Raw genomic sequence first — 19,889 nt, 5'->3', positions numbered from 1 at the left:
TCATAACTATCACATAATTATGAAAAATAATTTAAATAAAATTGGGGCGTTACACTTGTCATTATGGAGATTCTATTACCTTTCACTTTCTGAAATCGTATCCGAATGGGGACCCTTCATCTGATCATTATCTCGATTCATTCGGGTTCCATAGTCGACGATAAGAGACTCTCCACCTCATCCCATTAAGACCCTTAACTCAGAAATATGATGACTTCGTTGATTTGCGCTCTAACTCATACTACTACCCAACCCATTAGGACTACATCACTGAATCCTTCTGACTTTTACACGTTAACCGATGTTGTACCTCAAAATTCGCACTCTGCTTTTTAATACTTTTGGTTTGTGCGTCGCCTCATTTGCATAACATTCACATATAATCAGAATTCATACAGTATCAATGTCACTTCTAATTCATTCCAAAAGGATTCAATGTCCTCGTCTTATTCTACAAGCGCCAAGATTTTCTTTGTTAAAAGACTTGACAGAAAACAGAATTCGGTTTCGCCGTATGAAGCAGGAATTCAGGTTTCGAGTCAAAGTGGGCTCCATAGGAGTGCCATATCATTTTCTCAGGGGCTCGATCCTGTTCTTATTATTTCCAGATGTCATGTGATTATTTTCGTCAGAGTTGGCAAGAGTATCCGGGCGTTTCAGCCGATTCGACGCGTTTTAAGCAGAAAATAGTGTTTTGTTGCAAGTAAAAAATTCATAACTTTTTCTCTGAAGACTTTTCCGTAGTGGCTCTTTCCCCGTCTATTCCATATCGACTTATTCTACATTTCATATGTTGAGGACAAAGGATAATTCCTTGAGGAAGATAGCGGGAATTAATTTTCAACAGAAAGTTTCGGAGTTTTCTGCTTACCGTCTCCCGGTTGTTTAAAATTTCATAACTTATCACCCCGATCAACATATTGATATGGTTCCTTCTCCATGTAGTTCGGCTTGTTATTATTTTCATTTCATCTGTTGAGGCCGAAGGCTAACTTTGTGAGGAAGGTCTCAGAATACGCCAAGTACCTGAGTTTATACAGTGAAAAACTATGCTGAACCGTTGTTTCCTATGCGATAAAAAATTCATAACTTCTGAACCGTATATCAAAACCGAATGAATTTCGGACACGAAGTCCATCTCAAGTGAAATTCTTGTATCAGATATGAGATGTCGAAGGTAATGTCACGACACTAATATCTGAACAATATAAACAGGATAAAAGATAAATAACAATAGTACAAGTGACACAAGCAATTGTTAACCTAGTTCGGTGCAAACTCACCTACGTTTGGGGGCTACCAAGCCAGGAACGAAATCCACTAAACATAATTAGTTCAAAGACGCTCAGTAAATAACTTTAAGTTACAGTCTTTTCACTTATTCTCTACCCCTGTGACTTCTATCTAAGAACTCTTAGATAAGAGACCCTACTCACTCCCCCTCAATCACAGTAGTGATGTAAAAACAAATATTACAAAGAAATAAAACACTCTTCAAGAACACATACTTGATCTTGCTTAAAAGCTTCAACCAAGTAAACACACATTCATGCTTCAAGGCTTAGAGTGGACAAATTACAACACAAAAGTCAGTCCAATTCAATCATCAATATGATGAATGAATGGCTCACAATACACAAGCTTACACAAGACTAAAACCCTTTTTTTCTATCACTATTTCGTTCATTTTCTTGTGTGTTAAAACCAGGTTTTCCATGCCCTTTAAATAGAAGCTTTTGAATGGGCTTGGACATCATAAAACCCTAAATCTATTTTCCTTTTCGTATCTTCTTAACAGCTGATTATATCTTATTGGAAAATAATTCAATCTGGTTTTAATTACTGCTTGAATGGCGCGTTCAATCTCCACATCAATCACACACGAATTAGCATGAAAAGCGCAATCACAAAATACATAACATTCAGATTGAATGTTCTGTATACACATGTCTTAACATCGGGTCTGACATCTCAGCTAAATCCTACATAACCATATTTAAACACCCTGCAGGAAACTGATATCTCATGTCAAGACAACACTTGTGACAACTTGTGAAAACTCTAGGTTTTACCAAAATTGATGCCAACACATATAACCAACATCAAGGTCTCCGACATTTTGTATATTCAATCCGGAAGCCAATTTTGCACCAGAAATTCCATAATAATGCAAAAGCGTCGAAGGTCGACTGTGAATTAGGGTTTTTTCCCACTGTTCTGCAAGATTAAAAAATTCATAACTTCTTCATTTTTTACTGTATCGAGACGGTTCTCACGGCATTGCTTCACAAATTTTGTTGTCCATGATTTCAATTTTTAACCCCGAGTTCAAACTATAAGACCCCAATTTTGACCCTAAGATCCCTCATGCAATTTCATCATAAGCATTAGCATATGGATCATACCTTGGCATCCTCCTTACCCCTCTTTCATTGGGTTTGTTTTGGGATAGATCACCAAGCACTATGTGATTGTATCATACTTGTATATTATCATTTTTACTAACCAAAATACAAAAATATGTCTTTGTATTTGCCTAACTCTTTTGTAGGTAGGGCGTGATCTCCATTGATCTATCAAGTTCATATCTAGGGTTTAGGACCCTCATGACCAAGAGAACAACCATGAATTGGTCCAAGAATGGTTATGAGCATCATATATGAGTTCCATTGTTTCCTACATGTCATATTGATCAAGTTTTCTTCAAGAGTTTGAGGGTGATTTGCCTTGGAAACCCTAGTTTGACTGGGTATCTTGAGTAACTTCTCCAATAAGCTATCTCACCAATTGATCAAATTTCTTAAGGGACACTTAAAAATTCATCATCTTATGCATATATGATCTACCATGATCCAATAAAGTCAAAAGAATTGAAGGTTAGAAAGTTGGTTGATAGTGGTTGGCCAGATGAATTCATCTAATCAAAACTGGGTCTCCCTAGACCCTATCTCCTACAATTTTCACCATATGAAAATTCTTCCAAGAGAAAAGTTACTCTAGATGACATTACAAACAACTTTCATGTTGATACCTAGAGCTAGTTTTGCTTGGAAAATCATTTTCTATATTGAAACATTATAGGTCATTTTGTCTAAACCCTAATTTGAAGGTCAACTTCCCAAGGCCATAAATTTCTAAATTTTTATGAGATTAAAGATTTACAAGTTTCACAATCAAATTCAAGATGTTTACTTAAACTTTGATATTTGGAGTGAGAGTTGATTCAACTTTTATGAGCATGTGATATGAGGTTACATTATAGGTCATTTTTTACCTATACCATTGAACAAGTGATTTTTCCAAATTCAAAAATGCATAAATCTATCATTCCAAATCCAAATGACATGAAATTGGTTACCATTTTGAAGGTATTTGAAATAGCTACAACTTTGGTGAATACACTTTTCTCATTTGAAGCCCACATAAAAAGTTAAGCAAGGTGGAATATTGAGATATATGGCTTGACACTTAGAAAAAAATTTGATATGTTAAAATTTCCAAACTTCCACCTCAAAATTCATCATGATACAAGCTTCAAATGGAAAAGTCTGCAACAGGAAAGTTGCTCCTCTTGATCTAAACTTTCCAAAAAGTCCAATTTCATCCATTTTGGACAAGATTTGAATGGGATGCACATGGCTTGAACATTGCATCATCATTTGGCAAAAATCAAACTTCAAGTTTCCATGTACAATTGCCTAGCACTCCAATTTGATTTCAGACTTGTTCACACTCAATTATGGATAAAATAGAATGATCCCATGGGCCTGTACACGCCCATGCACACATTCATCACTCATTGCCAATTTTGGAAACTCAATTGTAAGGTGCAAACATCATGTGATTCAGCTATAAATAGAGCACCCTATGCTCAAAATTGGGGACTCCTTTGCGCCAGCTTTGATCCCAAACACCAAACCCTTCCATTTGAGAGGATAATCTTGAGAATTTCCTTTGGAAATTGAGTTTGAATCTCACTGTTTTGAGATTCAAAACTCCAGGGATCCAAGACCTTTTGTGCATTCTAATCTACTTCTGCAAGCATCCTGAGCAAGATCAAACACGAGCCAAAGCAAGAACAAGTGAATCCAGACCTGCATTGAAGGTATTTTCTAGAATATTTCATCTCTTCGATTCTCTCTCAATTCCACTCAATTCTCTTGGATCTTTGGTTGTCTGAATTCCTACCAATATAGGCAAGAAGATTGAGTTGCTTAGAGGTCAAATCGAAGCAACTCAGTTGACACACCTCAAAAGTCAACTCCTCATATCTTTCTATATATGTGGAGTTAGTTAAAGTTGAGGTCAGATTCGTGCTCTACGCCATTTTTTCTTTCAGATCATGTCCTCCTTTTTCATTTTCTTGATGGTGATGAGTGAACCAGTCCGACCAGGGTCACCGGAGATGACCGGCCTTTGGACTCCGGAGATGCGCTGGAAGTGTTCAGAGCCATTGATTTGTTTTAAATTGTTTTAATCTCACGCGTTGGTTCTGATTACCATCCATGTGGCGCATTGACTTAAGTCCACGGTGGAAAGCGCGCTGAGGACCACTTGATATGCCACCTCAATTAATGAGGGAGATCAAGTGGTCCACATTTTTTTGCTATTTTTTGATTTTCTTTTATTCCTTTTATTTTCTTTGATTCATATTAATTTTAATATTGATCCAAAAAATATGAAAGTTTCACCAAAAAATTTCAAATAATTTCCTCTTTCATATTCTGAATTAAAATTATTTTTTGGATCATTATTAATATTTTACATGATTTAATTGATTTTGTGTTTGATTTTTAGTTGTTTAAAAATACTTTTAAGTCTTTAAAAATTCTGAAATTTTTTCTCCAAGGTCCTTTGACCTTGTTTGACCTATGATAAATCTCATGGCCACTTGTGTATGTTGTTATTCTATGTGGATGTTACATTCTTTTACGCCTATCCTACGATGTGCAGTGCATTTTGCATGATTACGTATTCCATGATTTGACATATTTTACGTACAGCTCACCACATACAGTATATGGATTATGTTATCCTATACGGATGTCCACGTACTGATTGCGCATATTCTATTGTGCATTTCCTTTCTGCATTCGATTATGTATATCCTATTGCATACATCTATGCTTCGTGCATATTCTATTGCACCTGTTTGTGATGGCACTTATTCTACTGTGTACATCTTTTTGCGTATATTCCATTATGCATTCATCTGCATTGCTTGTATGTGTTCTAGTTTGATACAGCTGTACACGCTCATCTCTCGCATCTTGTATGTGTGCTCCATGATTTGGTACGGTGTTCACGTACTAATTGGATATATTCCATTATTCTTACTTATTCTCACGAGCATTATTATCATATACAGTTGTCACGTTTATTCTACCACACCCGGTACTCCAGCTCTGTTATCCCATACGGATGCTGAGACACTGATCGCGCACATGTTTCCATACACATCTTTGCGTTCACTCTACTTTGTTTTCATTTATCTTATATATGTCATCCTATGTTTGTTTGCCGTGTACGTTCCCTTGATATGGACGTTATGCGTGTTTGTTCACTCTGTGCGCTTTATGCGTTTACTTGCTATATGTTGCATCATCATGCATTGCATTTTGTTTTTTGTTTTCACCTCTTTTTAAGGGGAACTACGAGTGTCTTGATCTCTCACTGCACGAAGAGGGTACGTAGGCACAAAGGTTCGCAACCGCGATAGGCACAATCATGCATTTTTATCGTTTTTATCATTGATCATTCACTGTTTATACCATGTTCATGAATTGCATTTCAGCCTAGTTATAAGCAAACCAACCCATTTAGAAAGACAACTTGAGTGGATCCCATAAAGTACTACGGATGCGTGGGATGCTAATACCTTCCCCTCTCATAATCGACTCGCTTACCCTATCTCTTGATCGCGAGGCCATCAGATTCCCTTTTTCAGGTTTATTCAGTGTTTCCTTTCCTGCTTAGGATTAATTACATTGGTGGCGACTTTGTTGTTTGTTTTCGTCTACGCCTTCTTTCGCATTTGTACTATGGATTTTGAAAATCTCGGGAGCGCCAGCTGGCGACTCTTGTGGGGAAGAGGCACTTGCCCTAAGCGAGTAAGTCCTAGCTCTTGTCTTTTTTCCTTTGGGTTTGGTTGATTATTGCTTTGTTGCATTGCCTTTGTATATATGTTTTACCGCTTTCTGCATTATATGTTTGCATCCTGCATCTGGATTTACTAGTTTCCGCACTCTATACTGCTGTTGTGTTGTGTTTTCTTTGGCGGGAGGGAGTTACTTGAGGTAAAAGGTCAATTCCCCAGGCCAGTGTACATAGAGGATTTAGCGTGGATACTCATGTGGAATTGTGTGGCCCTTAACACTTTGAGGAAGCATGGGACGCCACAACCAGAGGAGGTTTTCTCGAAAACGCCTTCGTCTTGCACCCTTCGTGCAATGTATAAGGTGTTTTTCCATAGAAAACTGAATCCTGGTGACCTTTTAGGGACCCTGTTGTGTCTAGAACATACCCGTGAGGATTGGGATGGGACAAGTGTTCTGAAAACAAGCTTTCAACATACCCATTTTTCTTGGTTTTTCTCAAAATCAGAAACGATGGCAAAGCTTTAAACTTGTTACATTTGGTCCAGTTCCGACTTAATTCTATCAGCAGTACAACAGTGGTTCAGAATATCGGAGCCTTTGTACTGTTGCATTCATAAACATTTGTAAATTGCATTAACCCGCATATTAACATACATGCTCATTTATTTCCAGGTGTATTAATTTTCTGAGTCTTGTTGTTTAAAGTACCCTGAAGATGGTGGATGTTTAGAAGCCAAGACATATATATAATGTTGGTTATAAGTTCCCAGAGGTGTATCAAGATGGTCTTCTCGGTTTAGTCAAGATATTCCCTGCTAACAATTCAGACGTCTTCAGAAGAGATTATAGGCGGATTCTGGTTTACTTAGAGTCTCCGTTGAGCATTTTCAGAGGGATGTTGTTCACACCCTATTGCAGTTTTATGATCGTCCACTGAGATGTTTCGTGTTTCCGGATTTCTTATTGGAACCCACTTTAGAGGAATACTCCGACCTTCTTGACATTCCAGTGTTGCATCAGGTTCCGTTCCATGCTAGTACGAAGGAGCCAGAAGTTGCTCATATCGCCGCAGCTTTATTTTCTCAGGAATTTGTTATGAAGGCAAATATTCGAGATATAGGGGGTGTTAGTGGTTATCATATGGGGTTTCTTATGCAGGAAGCAAATGTCAAAGTTGATAAGAAAGACTGGAAGGCCTTCAACGCCATTCTCGCCTATTGTATCTATGGTATTATGTTGTTCCCAAATGAGCAGAAGTTTGTGGACATGAATGCCATTTCTATCTTTATCCAGAAGAATATGGTGCCCACTCTTTTGGGAGACCTGTATCATTCTGTGCATTCTAGAAGCGATAAAGGCAAAGGTGGAGTGGTTTTCTGCTGTGATACATTGTTGTATTGATGGTTCGCTAGTTACCTTCCTTCGCAAGGGGAATTTGTTGATACACAGCATACTATGAGATGGTCTAATCGCTTGATGGGTCTAACCTCCAAAGATCTCAGTTGGTACAAGCCAGGCTTGGGAATATTGGGGAACAAAGAGATTATTGTCAAATGTGGCGGATTTCCTAATGTCCCTCTCTTGGGCATAAGAGGTGGTGTCAATTATAATTCTACACTTGCTAGAAGGAAGTTGGGGTATGTGCTGAGGGTACCTCCGACCAATCGGGAAGTGATGGAATCCTTGTCTTATAATGTGCCTGATAGTACTGGGATGATGGAGAAAGCTACCAAAGCCTGGGAAAATGTTCATCTGGAAGGTAGTATTTATTTTGGAAAAAGAGATGCTGGAATTTACTCTCCTTATGTTCAGTGGCTCGCTGAGAGGAACAAGAGCCAACAATGGCCTTTCCCTTTGGAAGCTCCTTTGTATGACCAGAGTCCTGATCAACCTGACGCGGTGCCCAAAGGGTCTTATGATCAACTCTATGCTCAGAAAGTTCAATTGCAGTCGTAGAATGAGGAGTTAGGGGTGAAACTCCTTGTGGCCGAGCAAGAAAGGAATTAGTTATCTCATAATCTTGAGAATATCCAAGAAGAGCCGTGCCAGATTCCATTCAGCCGAAAGAGATCAAGAGTCGAGCGGGGTAGCGGAAGTTCCTCCTTTTCTGAGATTGACTACAAGAAGGCTTTCGAAGAGGTTGAGAAGAAGCTTATATTGAAGCAGAAAAGTATTGACTCTCTCAAAGTATCCAAGGAGAACATGAGGAAGATTTTCGAAGCGCAGATCGAAGGGTTAGAAAAGCAACTCAATAAAGAGATTAATCGAAAGCTAGCTGTTGAGACTATGCTCAAAGGAAGCAAGATCCGATTTGGGAAAGTTCTTGAAGAGGATGCTAATCTCAAGAAGAAGTAGTTGTTTGTCTATTTTGATGAACTGTATTCGGGTCACCATCAGGATTGTTGATGGGATCTCTTGACTTATTTGTTGTAATTCCCTTCTATGGTTTTTTTGTTGGATTTATGTTGAACAATGTGTATTTTTGGAGTATCAGATCTATGGTATGTTAGTTTTCTTCCTCAATGATTCGTGTGTTTCTTTATCTGGTGCTTAAACGAATTAATCCGGATTTTAAATTCCTGGAAATATTTGAACATGACATTTCATGCATTCATATATCATATTGCATATTTCATTTTGCAGGTTGTAGTCCGATTTTCTCATCTTTCAATATCCTTTGTAGAAGATTGCTGACTCATTCGTTCACCACTATTCGACTCGAGGGAATCAGAAGAGAATGGACTAGATACATCCAAGCCTGGAAGAGATGTGGGCCCAGATGGACGCTCGTATGGCACAGTTTATGGAAGCAATGTTGACAGTGACCAGGAACCAAGAAGAATTGAGGGTTTTGGTAGAGACGCCCCGTGGGCATCGTCCTTTTGAGTATAGAGATGTTTCGGCTGGAAAACCTCGTCCCAACCTTGCTGATTTCAAGGGACTGAACTTGGATGGTAACCATGCTAATGGTCATGGCAATGCTGGCCGTAACCAGGGTCTACATGGTGGCCCTGTTGGTAATCAAGGTTTCATTTCAGGGAATCAGGGTAATCCAAATTTTAATCAGTGCATCATGGATATGTTTCGCCACCTCCACCACCTTCTTATCACGGTCCTTAAGCTATTCCAGGGGATATGTACGGCAGATATCAGGGTTCTGAAGTTTACCATAATGATGACCACTTTTCTATGCACAATAGTAAGATCAATGTCCCAGCTGGGGACATGAGGTATCAGAGGTTGGAAGAATGTCTGAAAGCTGTTGAAGGGCAGGGCCTGCTTGGCATGGATATGATGGACCTAGGATTGGTTCCCGGGGTGAGGATTCCCCCGAAGTTCAAGGTGCCCGTTTTTGACAAGTATACTGGGGCTACTTGTCCAAAAACACATGTGAAGGCCTATTATAGGAAGATGTCTGCATATTCGGACAATGAGAAGTTGCTCATGCACTTCTTCCAAGACAGCATATACGGGGCGTCTTTGGAGTGGTACATGAAGCTTGAAAGAACGTATATTCATAATTGGAGAGATTTGGTAGATGCTTTTGTTAAGCATTACCAATACAATATTGACATGGCTCCTAATCACACCCAGTTGCAGATCCTCTCACAGGGGTAGAATGAATCGTTTAAGGAGTACGCCCAAAAGTGGCGGGAACTCGCAGCTCGAGTTCATCCTCCCATGTCGGAGAGAGAAATGGTTGAATTGTTTATGGGTATGCTGCAAGGTGTCTATTATGATCGTATGGTTGGCAGTACGTCAGTAGGGTTCTCTGAGCTTGTGATGATAGGAGAAATAATTGAGATCGGATTGAAGTTAGGAAAACTCCAAATGGATAATGTCGAAAATGCTCCGGGCGGAGCTGGAAAAAAGCCATTCTCAGGGTATCATAAAAAGAAAGAAGAAGCCAACGCAGTTTATGGACATAGAAATGGAAGAGGTAGGTGTCGTCAGCACGATCAACCTCAGGTTAATATTATCACAATCCCTGCTTCTCAGGCCCAGCCTGCGCCTGATCCGTAGCAAAATGCATCGCGCCGCAAATATCAGCAAAGGTAACCTAGGAAGACTTTCGACCCAATTCCTATGTCTTATTCTGAGGCTTTACAACATTTGTTGCAGTTGAAGTTGGTTACCCTGAAAGAAATGCCTCCCTTGATCAACAAAGTGCCTGCAAATTTTAATGCCAACGCTCTTTGTGGTTACCACTCTGGTGGTGTGGGGCACGATGTGAAGAACTGTTGGGCTCTGAAATACAAAGTACAGGAGCTGCTGGATTCAAAGGTTGTGCAGTTCACGCCGGTCAATGCTCCTAATGTCATTCAGAATCTTATGCTTGTGCATGTTGTAGCTGTTAATATGGTTGAGGTTGTATATACTGATGAGCATTTGAATCTGATAACAGAGGTTGGTGAGTTATCTACTCCCTTGTTGGCTATCAAGGAATATTCGGTTGAATACGGTGTGTATCCTGATTGCTCTGCTTTCTGTGAGGTCTGTTAGAAAAATGATGAGGGTTGTGGTAAGTTGAAGGTAGGTATTCAGCATTTGCTTGATATGGGTTTTCTCTAATGTGACAGACCAATTAAAGAGTTGGAAAAAGAGAAAGTTGAGAAGGTTGAAGAAGAAATAGTTGTGATTTCTATCCCTTATACCCCAAAGAGGATTCTTGCGCCTGCTAGGCCTGTCCCTTTGGTTGTTACCATGCCGGGTCCGGTTCTGTACTCGAGTGAAAAGGCGGTGCCTTGGCATTACGGTTCTGACGTCTATTATCATGGTATTAAACAAGTGTTTATTCCTGTTCTTGCCAAGAAGGAGGAAGTTGAGAAAGAAGACGTGAATGCGGGGGACTTCTCCGGCGCTGGCCGAATCACTCGTAGTGGGAGAGTGTTTGCTCCACCCAATTCCCAAGATGTTGCAGATGCCTTAGAGAAGGCTAAAGAGAAGCAGGTGGATGATGGCCCCAGACCTGTTCAGGTCAACTTACGGAAGGATGATGCTGGTCCATCACAAACCCAAGAAGTTGAGAAGTTGTTGAAAATCATCAGGAAGAGTAACTACAAGTTGGTAGATCACCTGAGCCAGACTCCATCCAAAATTTCAATCTTATCATTGCTGCTATGTTTGGAATCTCACCGAAATAACTTGGTTAAGCTGCTGAGCTCGACATTTGTGCCTCAAGATATAACAGTAAACCAGTTGGAAGGAGTTGTGGCTGGAATTCTGTGCAGAACGGTCTCGGGTTTACTGATAGTGATCTCCCTGTTGAGGGACAAAGCCACAACAAAGCCTTGCACATCTCGATTGAGTGCAAAGGGACTACTCTTTCTCGAGTTTTGGTTGATATAGGTTCATCCCTGAATGTGCTTCCCAAATCTGCAATGATGAAAATTGATTATTCTGGTGTTAAGATACGTCCGAGTGACATGCACGTCAGGGCCTTCGACGGCTCTCAGAGGTCATTCTTTGGTGAAGTAGATCTTCTGATTAAAGTGGGGCCTCAGATCTTTACTGATGCCTTCTTTGTAATGGACATACACCCAGCATATTGTTGCTTGCTGGGTAGGCCTTGGATTCATGGTGCTGGAGTTGTGACATCTACTTTGCATCAGAAAATGAAATACCCTATCGACGGTAAAATTGCAATAGTTTGCGGGGAAGAAGAGTATATTGTGAGTCACTTGTCGTCTTTTCGCTACGTGGAAGTGGAAGGTGAGATTCATGAAACCCCATTTCAGGCTTTTGAGGTAGTGCAAGTGATCAAAGCTCCTCGATCTGAGGAGAATAAGCTTGTTGTTCAGATGTCTTCGCTGAAGGATGTTTAAGTTGCAGTGTAGGCGGGTCACACCGAAGGTTGGCGCCGTGTGTTGGATCTCCCTCCCAAGTTTGATAAGTTTAGCCTTGGTTTCAGACCTGTTATAAAGAGCAACACTCATAAGCCATCAAGTTCCTTCACTCCTGTGAAGTTTGCTAGTGGTGGTATTGTCAGAGATGGCCAAGTGAACGTTGCTACGGATGAGGTAGACAATGATTATGAGATGGACCAGTGGATCAAGCCCAGTGTTCCGGGTCAAGAGCTTAACAACTAGAGTGCAACGGATATCGTCCAAGTCACCTTTAATCAAGAGTAATTGTCTTTTATGTTTTTGTTATCATGCAATAATTCCCACGCTTTGCCCAAGGCGTTAGCGAATCATGTAGGGCTTCCATATTTCCATTTTCAATTTTTATCATGAAATAAAGGACGTCTTTTTGCATTCAAATATTTTGTTCCCTGTCTTTCTTTTTTGCTTTAATTTCTTTGAAAATGGCAATAATTATCCTACACACCCTAAAACATAAAAACATCATAATTGCAGATGCACATCCACGTCGGAATCCATTGATAACGGTTTTGCTATGGCTCATTATGACTTTGATAATTCAATCTACCAAGCTGAAGAAGAAAGTGAGGAAGATTATGAATTTCCTGAAGAATTGTCTAGACTACTGAGGCAAGAAGAGAAGGTCATCCAACCGCATCAAGAAGATATTGAGGTTGTGAATCTGGGCTTTGAGGATAATATCAGGAATGTCAAGATCAATGCTTCTCTGGAGGACAGTGTGAAGATAAGATTGATCGCCATGCTGAAAAAGTATGTTGACATATTTGTTTGGTCATATCAGAAGATGTCGGGGCTTGATACTGATATTGTTGTGCACTGCTTGCTGTTGAGAGAAGAATGTCCACCTGTCAAGCAGAAGCTTGGAAGGACCAGCCCAGACATGTCTAAGAAGATTAAGGATGAAGTTCAGAAGCAGTGGGACGTTGGTTTTCTTGTTGTGACTTCTTATCCGCCTTGGGTAGCTAATATCGTTCCTGTGCCAAAGAAGGACGACAAGGTTCGTATGTGTGTGGATTACAGAGATCTGAATCGAGTTAGCCCGAAGGATGATTTTCCTCTTCCGCATATTGATGTGTTGGTTGATAACACTGCGCATTTTTCTGTATTCTCCTTTATGGAAGGTTTCTCCGGTTATAATCAGATCAATATGGCTCCTGAAGATATGGATAAAACTACGTTTATCACCTCGTGGGGGACCTTTTGCTACAAGGTTATGTCGTTTGGTTTGAAGAATGTTGGGGCAACTTACCAACGCGCTATGGTGACGTTATTTCACAACATGATCCATAAGGAAATCGAATGCTATGTAGATGATATGATCGCCAAATCCCACACGGAAGAGGAACATTTGGTGAATTTGTTGAAGTTGTTTGAAAGATTGAGAAAGTTCATACTAAGGTTAAATCCCAAGAAGTGTACATTTGGGGTTCGATCGGGAAAATTACTTGGTTTTTTGGTCAGTGAAAGAGGAATCGAGGTCGATCCTACAAAAGTAAAAGCTATTCAAGAGATGCCTGCATCTAAAACTGAAAAACAAGTGTGAGGGTTCCTAGGGAGATTAAACTACATTGCTCGGTTTATCTTCAATCTAACGGCCACGTGCGAACCATTATTCAAATTGCTAAGAAAATATCAGGCAATAGTTTTGAATGATAACTGTCAGTAAGCATTTGAAAGAATAAAATAATATTTGTAGGAACCTCCGGTTATAGTGCCTCCTATCGAAGGACGACCATTAATCATGTACCTTACTATTCTCGATGAGTCGACGAGGTGTGTACTGGGGCAGCATGACGAGTCTAGTCGAAAAGAGCATGTAATATACTACCTAAGCAAAAAGTTTACCAGCTGTGAAATCAAATATTCACTGCTTGAGAAAACTTGATGTGCTTTAGCGTGGGCTGCTCGCCGACTAAGGCAATATATGTTGACTTATACCACGTTGTTGATCTCAAAGATGGACCCGATCAAGTACATCTTTGAAAAACCTGCTATCACGGGAAGGGTGGCGCGTTGGCAAATGATTTTAACATAGTATGATATTAAATACACTACACAGAAATCTATCAAGAGTAGTGTCATTGCCGACTATCTGGCTCATCAGCCCGTCGAAGATTACCAACCAATGAAGTTTGAATTTCCTGATAAGGATGTGTTATTCCTGGATCAATACTTTAACAGGCCAAACCCGGATGAAGGACCCAAACCGGGAGCGCGATGGACGCTCGTGTTCGACGGTGCCTCTAATGTTGTGGGTAATGGTGTTGGTGTTGTTATTACTTCTCCTACTAGATTCCATATTTCGTTCACTGCTCGTATTTGTTTTGATTGCACAAATAATACATCGCAGTATGAGGCTTGCATTATGGGACTCGAAGCTGAGATTGACATGAGGATCAAGTTTCTTGAAGTGTATGGGGATTCTGCACTTGTGATTTGTCAAATCAATGGAGATTGGGAAACTCGACACCCAAATCTTATCCCCTACAGAGAGCATGTGATGAAGTTGATTCCTTATTTTGAGGATATCACTTTCAGCCACATCCCAAGAGAAGAGAACCATTTGGCTTATGCTCTAGCTACCTTAAGCTTTAATGTTCAAGGTTAAGTGGGAGAATCAAACACCTTCCATCATAATTATGCGGTTAGATGAACCGGAATTTTGATATGCAACTGATGATGATCTTCGAGATGATAAGCCTTGGTATTTTGATATCAAGAGGTACCTCGAAAAGCAGGAGTATCCTGAAAATGCAACGATTACAGATAAGAAGACGTTGAGAAAGTTGTCAGTTAAATTCTTTTTGAATGGAGATGTGTTGTACAAGCGGAATTATGACTCTTTGTTGCTCAGATGCGTGGATAGACACAAAGTAAACAGAATTATCAAAGAAGTTCATGAGGGATCATTCGAAACTCACTGCAGTGGTCATACCATGGCAAAAAATATTTTGAAAGCAGGTTACTATTGGATGACCATGGAGACCGACTGTTGCCTTCATGCTAAAGCCTGTCACAAGTGCCGGATTTACAGAGACAAAGTGCATGTTCCTCCCGTGCCTTTGAACGTCATGACTTCTCCTTGGCCCTTCTCAATGTGGGGCATTGATATGATCAGACGAATCGATCCTACCACTTCTAATGGACATCGCTTCATCCTGGTATCAGTCGATTACTTCACCAAGTTGGTTGAAGTTGCTTCCTATGCAAATGTGACCAAGCAGGTTGTTGCCCGCTTCATCAAGCAGAACATGATTTGTCGTTACGGAATCCCAAAAAAGATCATTAATGATAATGGATCTAATTTGAATAACAAGATGATGAATGAATTATGTCAGAACTTCAAGATCAAGCATAATAACTATTCTCCCTACCGTTAGAAGATGAACGGAGTGGTCGAAGCAGCTAATAAGAACATTAAAAAGATTGTGCAGAAAATGGTTGTGACTTATAAGGATTCACATGAGATGCTTCCTTTTGCGTTGCATGGCTATCATACTTCGGTACGCACTTCGACCGGGACAACCCCCTTCTCTTTAGTTTATGGCATGGAGGCAGTATTGCCTGTAGAGGTTGAGTTTCCCTCTCTACGCCTGTTGACAGATGTCGAGCTTGATGAAGCCGAATGGGTACAAAACCGATTGGATCAGTTGAACCTCATTGAAGAGAAGAAGATGACTGCTATATGTCATGGGCAGTTATACCAGAAGCGGATGAAGACAGCATTCGACCGGAAGGTTCGGCCTCAGAGCTATCAAGTAGGTGACCTTGTTCTGAAAAGAATTATTCTACCTAAGTCAGATCCCAGGGGCAAGTGGACTCTGAATTACGAAGGACCTTTTGTTTTCAAAAAGGTTTTCTCCGGAGGAGCCATGATACTAGCCACTATGGATGGAGAAGATTTTCCACTCCCTGTTAACGTAGATGTAGTCAAAAAATACTTCGCATAAAAGAGACCCGCTAAGTCGACGACTTAGGCAAAAAGGGGCATCCCAGCGAGCAAAAAAAAAAGAAGAATAAAAGCTCGGGCAAAAATTAGGGATAAAAAAGGAAGAAATAAAAAGAATTGTACACCCGCTAAGTTGAAAACCTGAAAAGGCAATTTAGGCAAAAAAGAGTATCCCGGTGGATCGAAAACCCGAAAGGGCGATCCAGGAAAAAGTTAGGGATTAAAAGCGAACGACTACGTCTTGCGTTGGATCTCCGATTTCTCCTTAGACGGAATTTTGAAGGCCAAGAATCGATCCAATCATTTTCTTCAGAAAGCAACGAGATGAGAGCGTTGAGGACATAAGAGCCATAGCCGAACTGGAACCTAATGGATATCTGTTCACCGTTGCCATTTTGTAAATACTAGTTTATTTTACTTTTGGCAATCACCTCTTTATAGGGGTTGCTTCTTATTGTGATTTCCCATTCACGAGGCAATTTTCAATCAATAAAATATTATTCAGTCAAAATCTCTCTGTTTTATTTTTATCTATTTTGTTTACGGAAGACAGCCACATTTTTGATAAGCATTGCATTTGAAAATTTGAGGTCTTGCATAACATGATATATAAATCATGTGAGATTACCTATGATTCTAGGTAACTTGGTTGGTAGCCGGAGTAATCCATATCATACTCGGGGCATTGTTGGCTTGTCTGTGTTGTAGGAACACCGTTCCGTAACAGTTGTTTGCTTAAAGCAGAGGATGATGAGACGGTAGCCAAGGTGTTGTTGTCATCTTATCCCCGCAAGTCGCATTTTTGAGATCTCTCCCCAAGCCGAGGGTTGGCTAAGAGGATCCGATTTCCTAGCATTTTTCTTGCCTCTAGTGCATCCGTTTGTTGGATTGTGGTTGTTCCCCAGCAGGTGTCTACCTGAGGATGTTCCCCAAGCAGAGAGTGTGATGGAGAAGGTTAATCGATGAATGTCCCCAGGAGAGTCTTTTCCAGCAAGTGTTGTATACCTAAAGATATTTCCCCAAACGGAGTGTTGTTTGATGTTCCCATCTCCCAGCAGATGGTTTGGAAGGTTTCATGCCAGAATTCTTATTCCCCGCGAATGTTATCTCTAGCAGATTGAAATTCCCTTGTGTTTCCCAACTGAGCGATGTTCAAGGAGTTGTTTGTTCCCCATCAGAGATTCTTCGTCCCCAACCGAGCGTTGTCTTAAGTTTCCACTCTCCCTAGTAGAGTTGTATACATCAAGGTTGTTATATCTCTAGCAGATTGAGATTCCCTCGAGTCCCCTAGTGAGTATCAGTGAAGGTCTTGTGAGATGATTCTGCTATCCCCGCAAGAGCGCCAGGCCGAAATTCTGGTCCCAGAAGTTGATGATGGATCCTTATCCTCAGCAGGGTTAACATTTCTAGCAGGAGGTCGATTTATTTCCTTTCCCCGGCGGAGTGACGCCTCTCGCCAGAAGGTCGACTGTTGCTTTATCCCCTACAGATTATGCGCCTGGTGGTTTCTCCCCATAGAGCTTCGGGTGTTGCAAGGATTTCCCCGTAGGTTGTTTCCTTGTATCTCATTTATTTTCCAGCAAAGTCATGCATCATTACATTTGCATCCTTTAAATGTGAAATCTCCATTAATTTTGGAATGTTATTCCATAAGAAAAAGTCAAACATGCATCAACGCGCAAGCCCATTGAGTTGATTTCTTTGCAGAGGTCCTTAGAACCTTGTTGTCCCCAGTAAAGCTGTCAGGATCCTATCCCAAATTCCAATTCTTATCCTATCCCAAATCCCAATCTTTATCCTATACCAAATTCATATGATATCCTACCTCTAAATTTCTTTCCCTCAGATATCCTACCCTGACCCATTTCCAGATATCCTATTTTGATTCTAAAATTCTACCTCATTTTCCGAATTCTAAATCCTTTCTCCAAATCCTAAACCCTTTACCCTGTTGCTTGCCTCTATCACAGAGTGAAAATTTCCGGGTCCATTTCGATATTCAATCCTCTCACACCCTGAACGATTGAAAGCATTCACTTTTCAACATCTTCGTTGTAAGAAGATTGAATAGGGGTATCTGTTATACCCCAAAATTCGCACTCTGCTTTTTAATACTTTTGGCTTGTGCGTCGTCTCATTTGCATAACATCCACATATAATCAACATTCATACAGGATCAAGGTCCCTGCTAATTCATTCCAGAAGGATTCAGTGTCCTCGTCTTATTCTACAAGCGCCAGGATTTTCTTTGTTAAAAGACTTGACAGAAAACAGAATTCGGTTTCGCCGTATGAAGCAGGAATTTAGGTTTCGAGTCAAAATGGGCTCCACAAGGGTGCCAGATCATTTTCTCAGGGGCTCGATCCTGTTCTTATTATTTTCAAATTTCATGTGATTATTTTCGTCAGAGTTGGCAAGAGTATCTGGCCGTTTCAGCTGATTCGACGCGTTTTAAGCAGAAAACAGTGTTTTATTGCAAGTACGAAATTCATAACTTTTGCTCAGAAGACTGTTCCGCAATGGTTCTTTATCCGTCTATTCCGTATCAAATTATTCTACGTTTCATATGTGGGGGGAGAAGGCTAATTCCTTGAGGAAGATAGCGGGAATTAATTTTCAACAGAAGTTTCGGAGTTTCTGCTTATCGTCTCCCGGTTGTTCAAAATTTTGTAACTTCTCACCCGATCAACTTATTGATATGGTTCCTTCTCCATGTTGCCTGGATGATTATTATCTTCATTTCATCTATTAAGGTCGAAGTCTAACTTTGTGAGGAAGGTCTCCGAATACGCCAAGTACCTGAGTTTATACAGTGAAAAACTATGCTGAACCGTTGTTTCCTGTGTGATAAAATATTCATAACTTCTGAACCTTATGTCAAAACTGGATTAATTTCGGACACGAAGTCCGTCTCAAGGTCCCCGACATTTTGTGTTTTGAAGCCGGTATCCAATTCTTCACCAGAAATTCCATAATATTGCAAAAGCGTCGGAGGTTGACTGTGGATCAGGGTTTTTTCCCACTGTTCTGCAAGATTCAAAAATTCATAACTTCTTCATTTTTTACCGTATCAGGACGGTTCTCGCGGAATTTCTTCACAAATTTTATTGTCTACGAGTTCCCTGTTTAACCCCAAGTTCAAACGGTATTCAGAAGATCGAGTTTCGTTGCGTTCTTTGGAAGGTGCGCATGAAAATCCTGGGTTTGAATTTTCCGCCTCAGATGACCAGTCGACTCACGTCATTTGGACGCACATAACTTTTGCATTGTTTACCCGATTGAGCCTGTTCTCACAGAAACGATTCACAAATTTACTCATCTTCGACTTTTCTTTGAAGCCCGAGACCGAATTTCGCACCGAAACGCATTTCCTCGAGATTGGAGTTTAAGCGGCATTTCAGAGAAAATTTCAAATTCAAATTTTAGGACCACTATATATTCATTTTTCCTCATTTTTCTCTCATTTTATTTTTGGGGGACTCTCCATTCTCTCTCTTCACAAACACTTCTCTCTTTCGCTCTCCCTTCTCTCTAGAATCAAATTGCATTTTCTTTTTGAGTTTTCACAACAACTTCATACAAATTCTCAAGAACGCCAAGAACACTCGAATCATTTTTCTGGAAAATTACCGAAATCTCAACTGATCTCTCTCCGATTGCTTTTTCCGGCCACAGCTCCGATCAAGTGCAAGTTTCGACGATGCTTCGGTAAGCTTCCTTATTTTGGATACTGTTTCGGTTGCTTACAAGTTTGTTTTAGGAATTCAATTGCTTGTTTGGATCATAATTGGAAGTTGTGTGATAATGTTGTGAGTAATTGGATTTGAACTTAATTGATAATGATGATTAAGCTTGGGATTGGCCTTTTTTGACAATGTAATGTTGTTTTGATTTGTGTTAACATTTGATTTGAATTTGAATGCTGTTGTTTCCATGAGTTTGGATTTTATTTGAAAT

The 19,889-nt window shown here is 40.2% G+C and overlaps 3 protein-coding genes across 3 annotated transcripts; all 3 read left to right on the top strand.

The window, feature by feature from the left end:
• Nucleotides 1–435: 435 nt before the first annotated feature.
• Nucleotides 436–8,054, top strand: LOC127081615 (uncharacterized). The gene is made up of 3 exons (XM_051021857.1): nt 436–531; nt 6,990–7,423; nt 7,511–8,054. Exons 1-3 carry the CDS (start codon nt 436–438, stop codon nt 8,052–8,054), a joined length of 1,074 nt encoding a protein of 357 aa, XP_050877814.1.
• A 1,725-nt stretch (nt 8,055–9,779) lies between these two features.
• Nucleotides 9,780–12,187, top strand: LOC127081614 (uncharacterized). The gene is made up of 5 exons (XM_051021856.1): nt 9,780–10,067; nt 10,221–10,564; nt 10,679–11,165; nt 11,330–11,845; nt 11,936–12,187. The coding sequence occupies exons 1-5, from the start codon at nt 9,780–9,782 to the stop codon at nt 12,185–12,187; spliced, it is 1,887 nt and encodes a 628-aa protein (XP_050877813.1).
• Nucleotides 12,188–15,366: 3,179 nt separating this feature from the next.
• LOC127081611 (uncharacterized) lies at nt 15,367–18,526 on the top strand. The gene is made up of 2 exons (XM_051021855.1): nt 15,367–15,741; nt 18,341–18,526. Exons 1-2 carry the CDS (start codon nt 15,367–15,369, stop codon nt 18,524–18,526), a joined length of 561 nt encoding a protein of 186 aa, XP_050877812.1.
• The last annotated feature ends 1,363 nt before the right edge of the window (nt 18,527–19,889 follow it).

This window comes from Lathyrus oleraceus, chromosome 5, assembly GCF_024323335.1.
Source record: "Lathyrus oleraceus cultivar Zhongwan6 chromosome 5, CAAS_Psat_ZW6_1.0, whole genome shotgun sequence".
NCBI lineage: Eukaryota > Viridiplantae > Streptophyta > Magnoliopsida > Fabales > Fabaceae > Lathyrus > Lathyrus oleraceus.
Note: the sequence above shows the minus strand (reverse complement) of the source record. Positions and strands in the feature narration are given on the sequence as shown.

Bases quoted from the DNA above. Each gene is read 5' to 3' on its own strand.
- LOC127081615 (XM_051021857.1), top strand. From the start codon at position 436: ATGTCCTCGTCTTATTCTACAAGCGCCAAGATTTTCTTTGTTAAAAGA. The intron at 532-6,989 runs GTTTCGAGTCAA...GAGCATTTTCAG, and splicing joins CGTATGAAGCAGGAATTCAG to AGGGATGTTGTTCACACCCT. The intron at 7,424-7,510 runs GTATCATTCTGT...ATGGTTCGCTAG, and splicing joins CCCACTCTTTTGGGAGACCT to TTACCTTCCTTCGCAAGGGG.
- LOC127081614 (XM_051021856.1), top strand. From the start codon at position 9,780: ATGTCGGAGAGAGAAATGGTTGAATTGTTTATGGGTATGCTGCAAGGT. The intron at 10,068-10,220 runs GTTAATATTATC...CATTTGTTGCAG, and splicing joins GTCAGCACGATCAACCTCAG to TTGAAGTTGGTTACCCTGAA. The intron at 11,166-11,329 runs GTAGATCACCTG...AATTCTGTGCAG, and splicing joins GGAAGAGTAACTACAAGTTG to AACGGTCTCGGGTTTACTGA.
- LOC127081611 (XM_051021855.1), top strand. From the start codon at position 15,367: ATGAACGGAGTGGTCGAAGCAGCTAATAAGAACATTAAAAAGATTGTG. The intron at 15,742-18,340 runs GTAGGTGACCTT...TATTTTCGTCAG, and splicing joins TTCGGCCTCAGAGCTATCAA to AGTTGGCAAGAGTATCTGGC.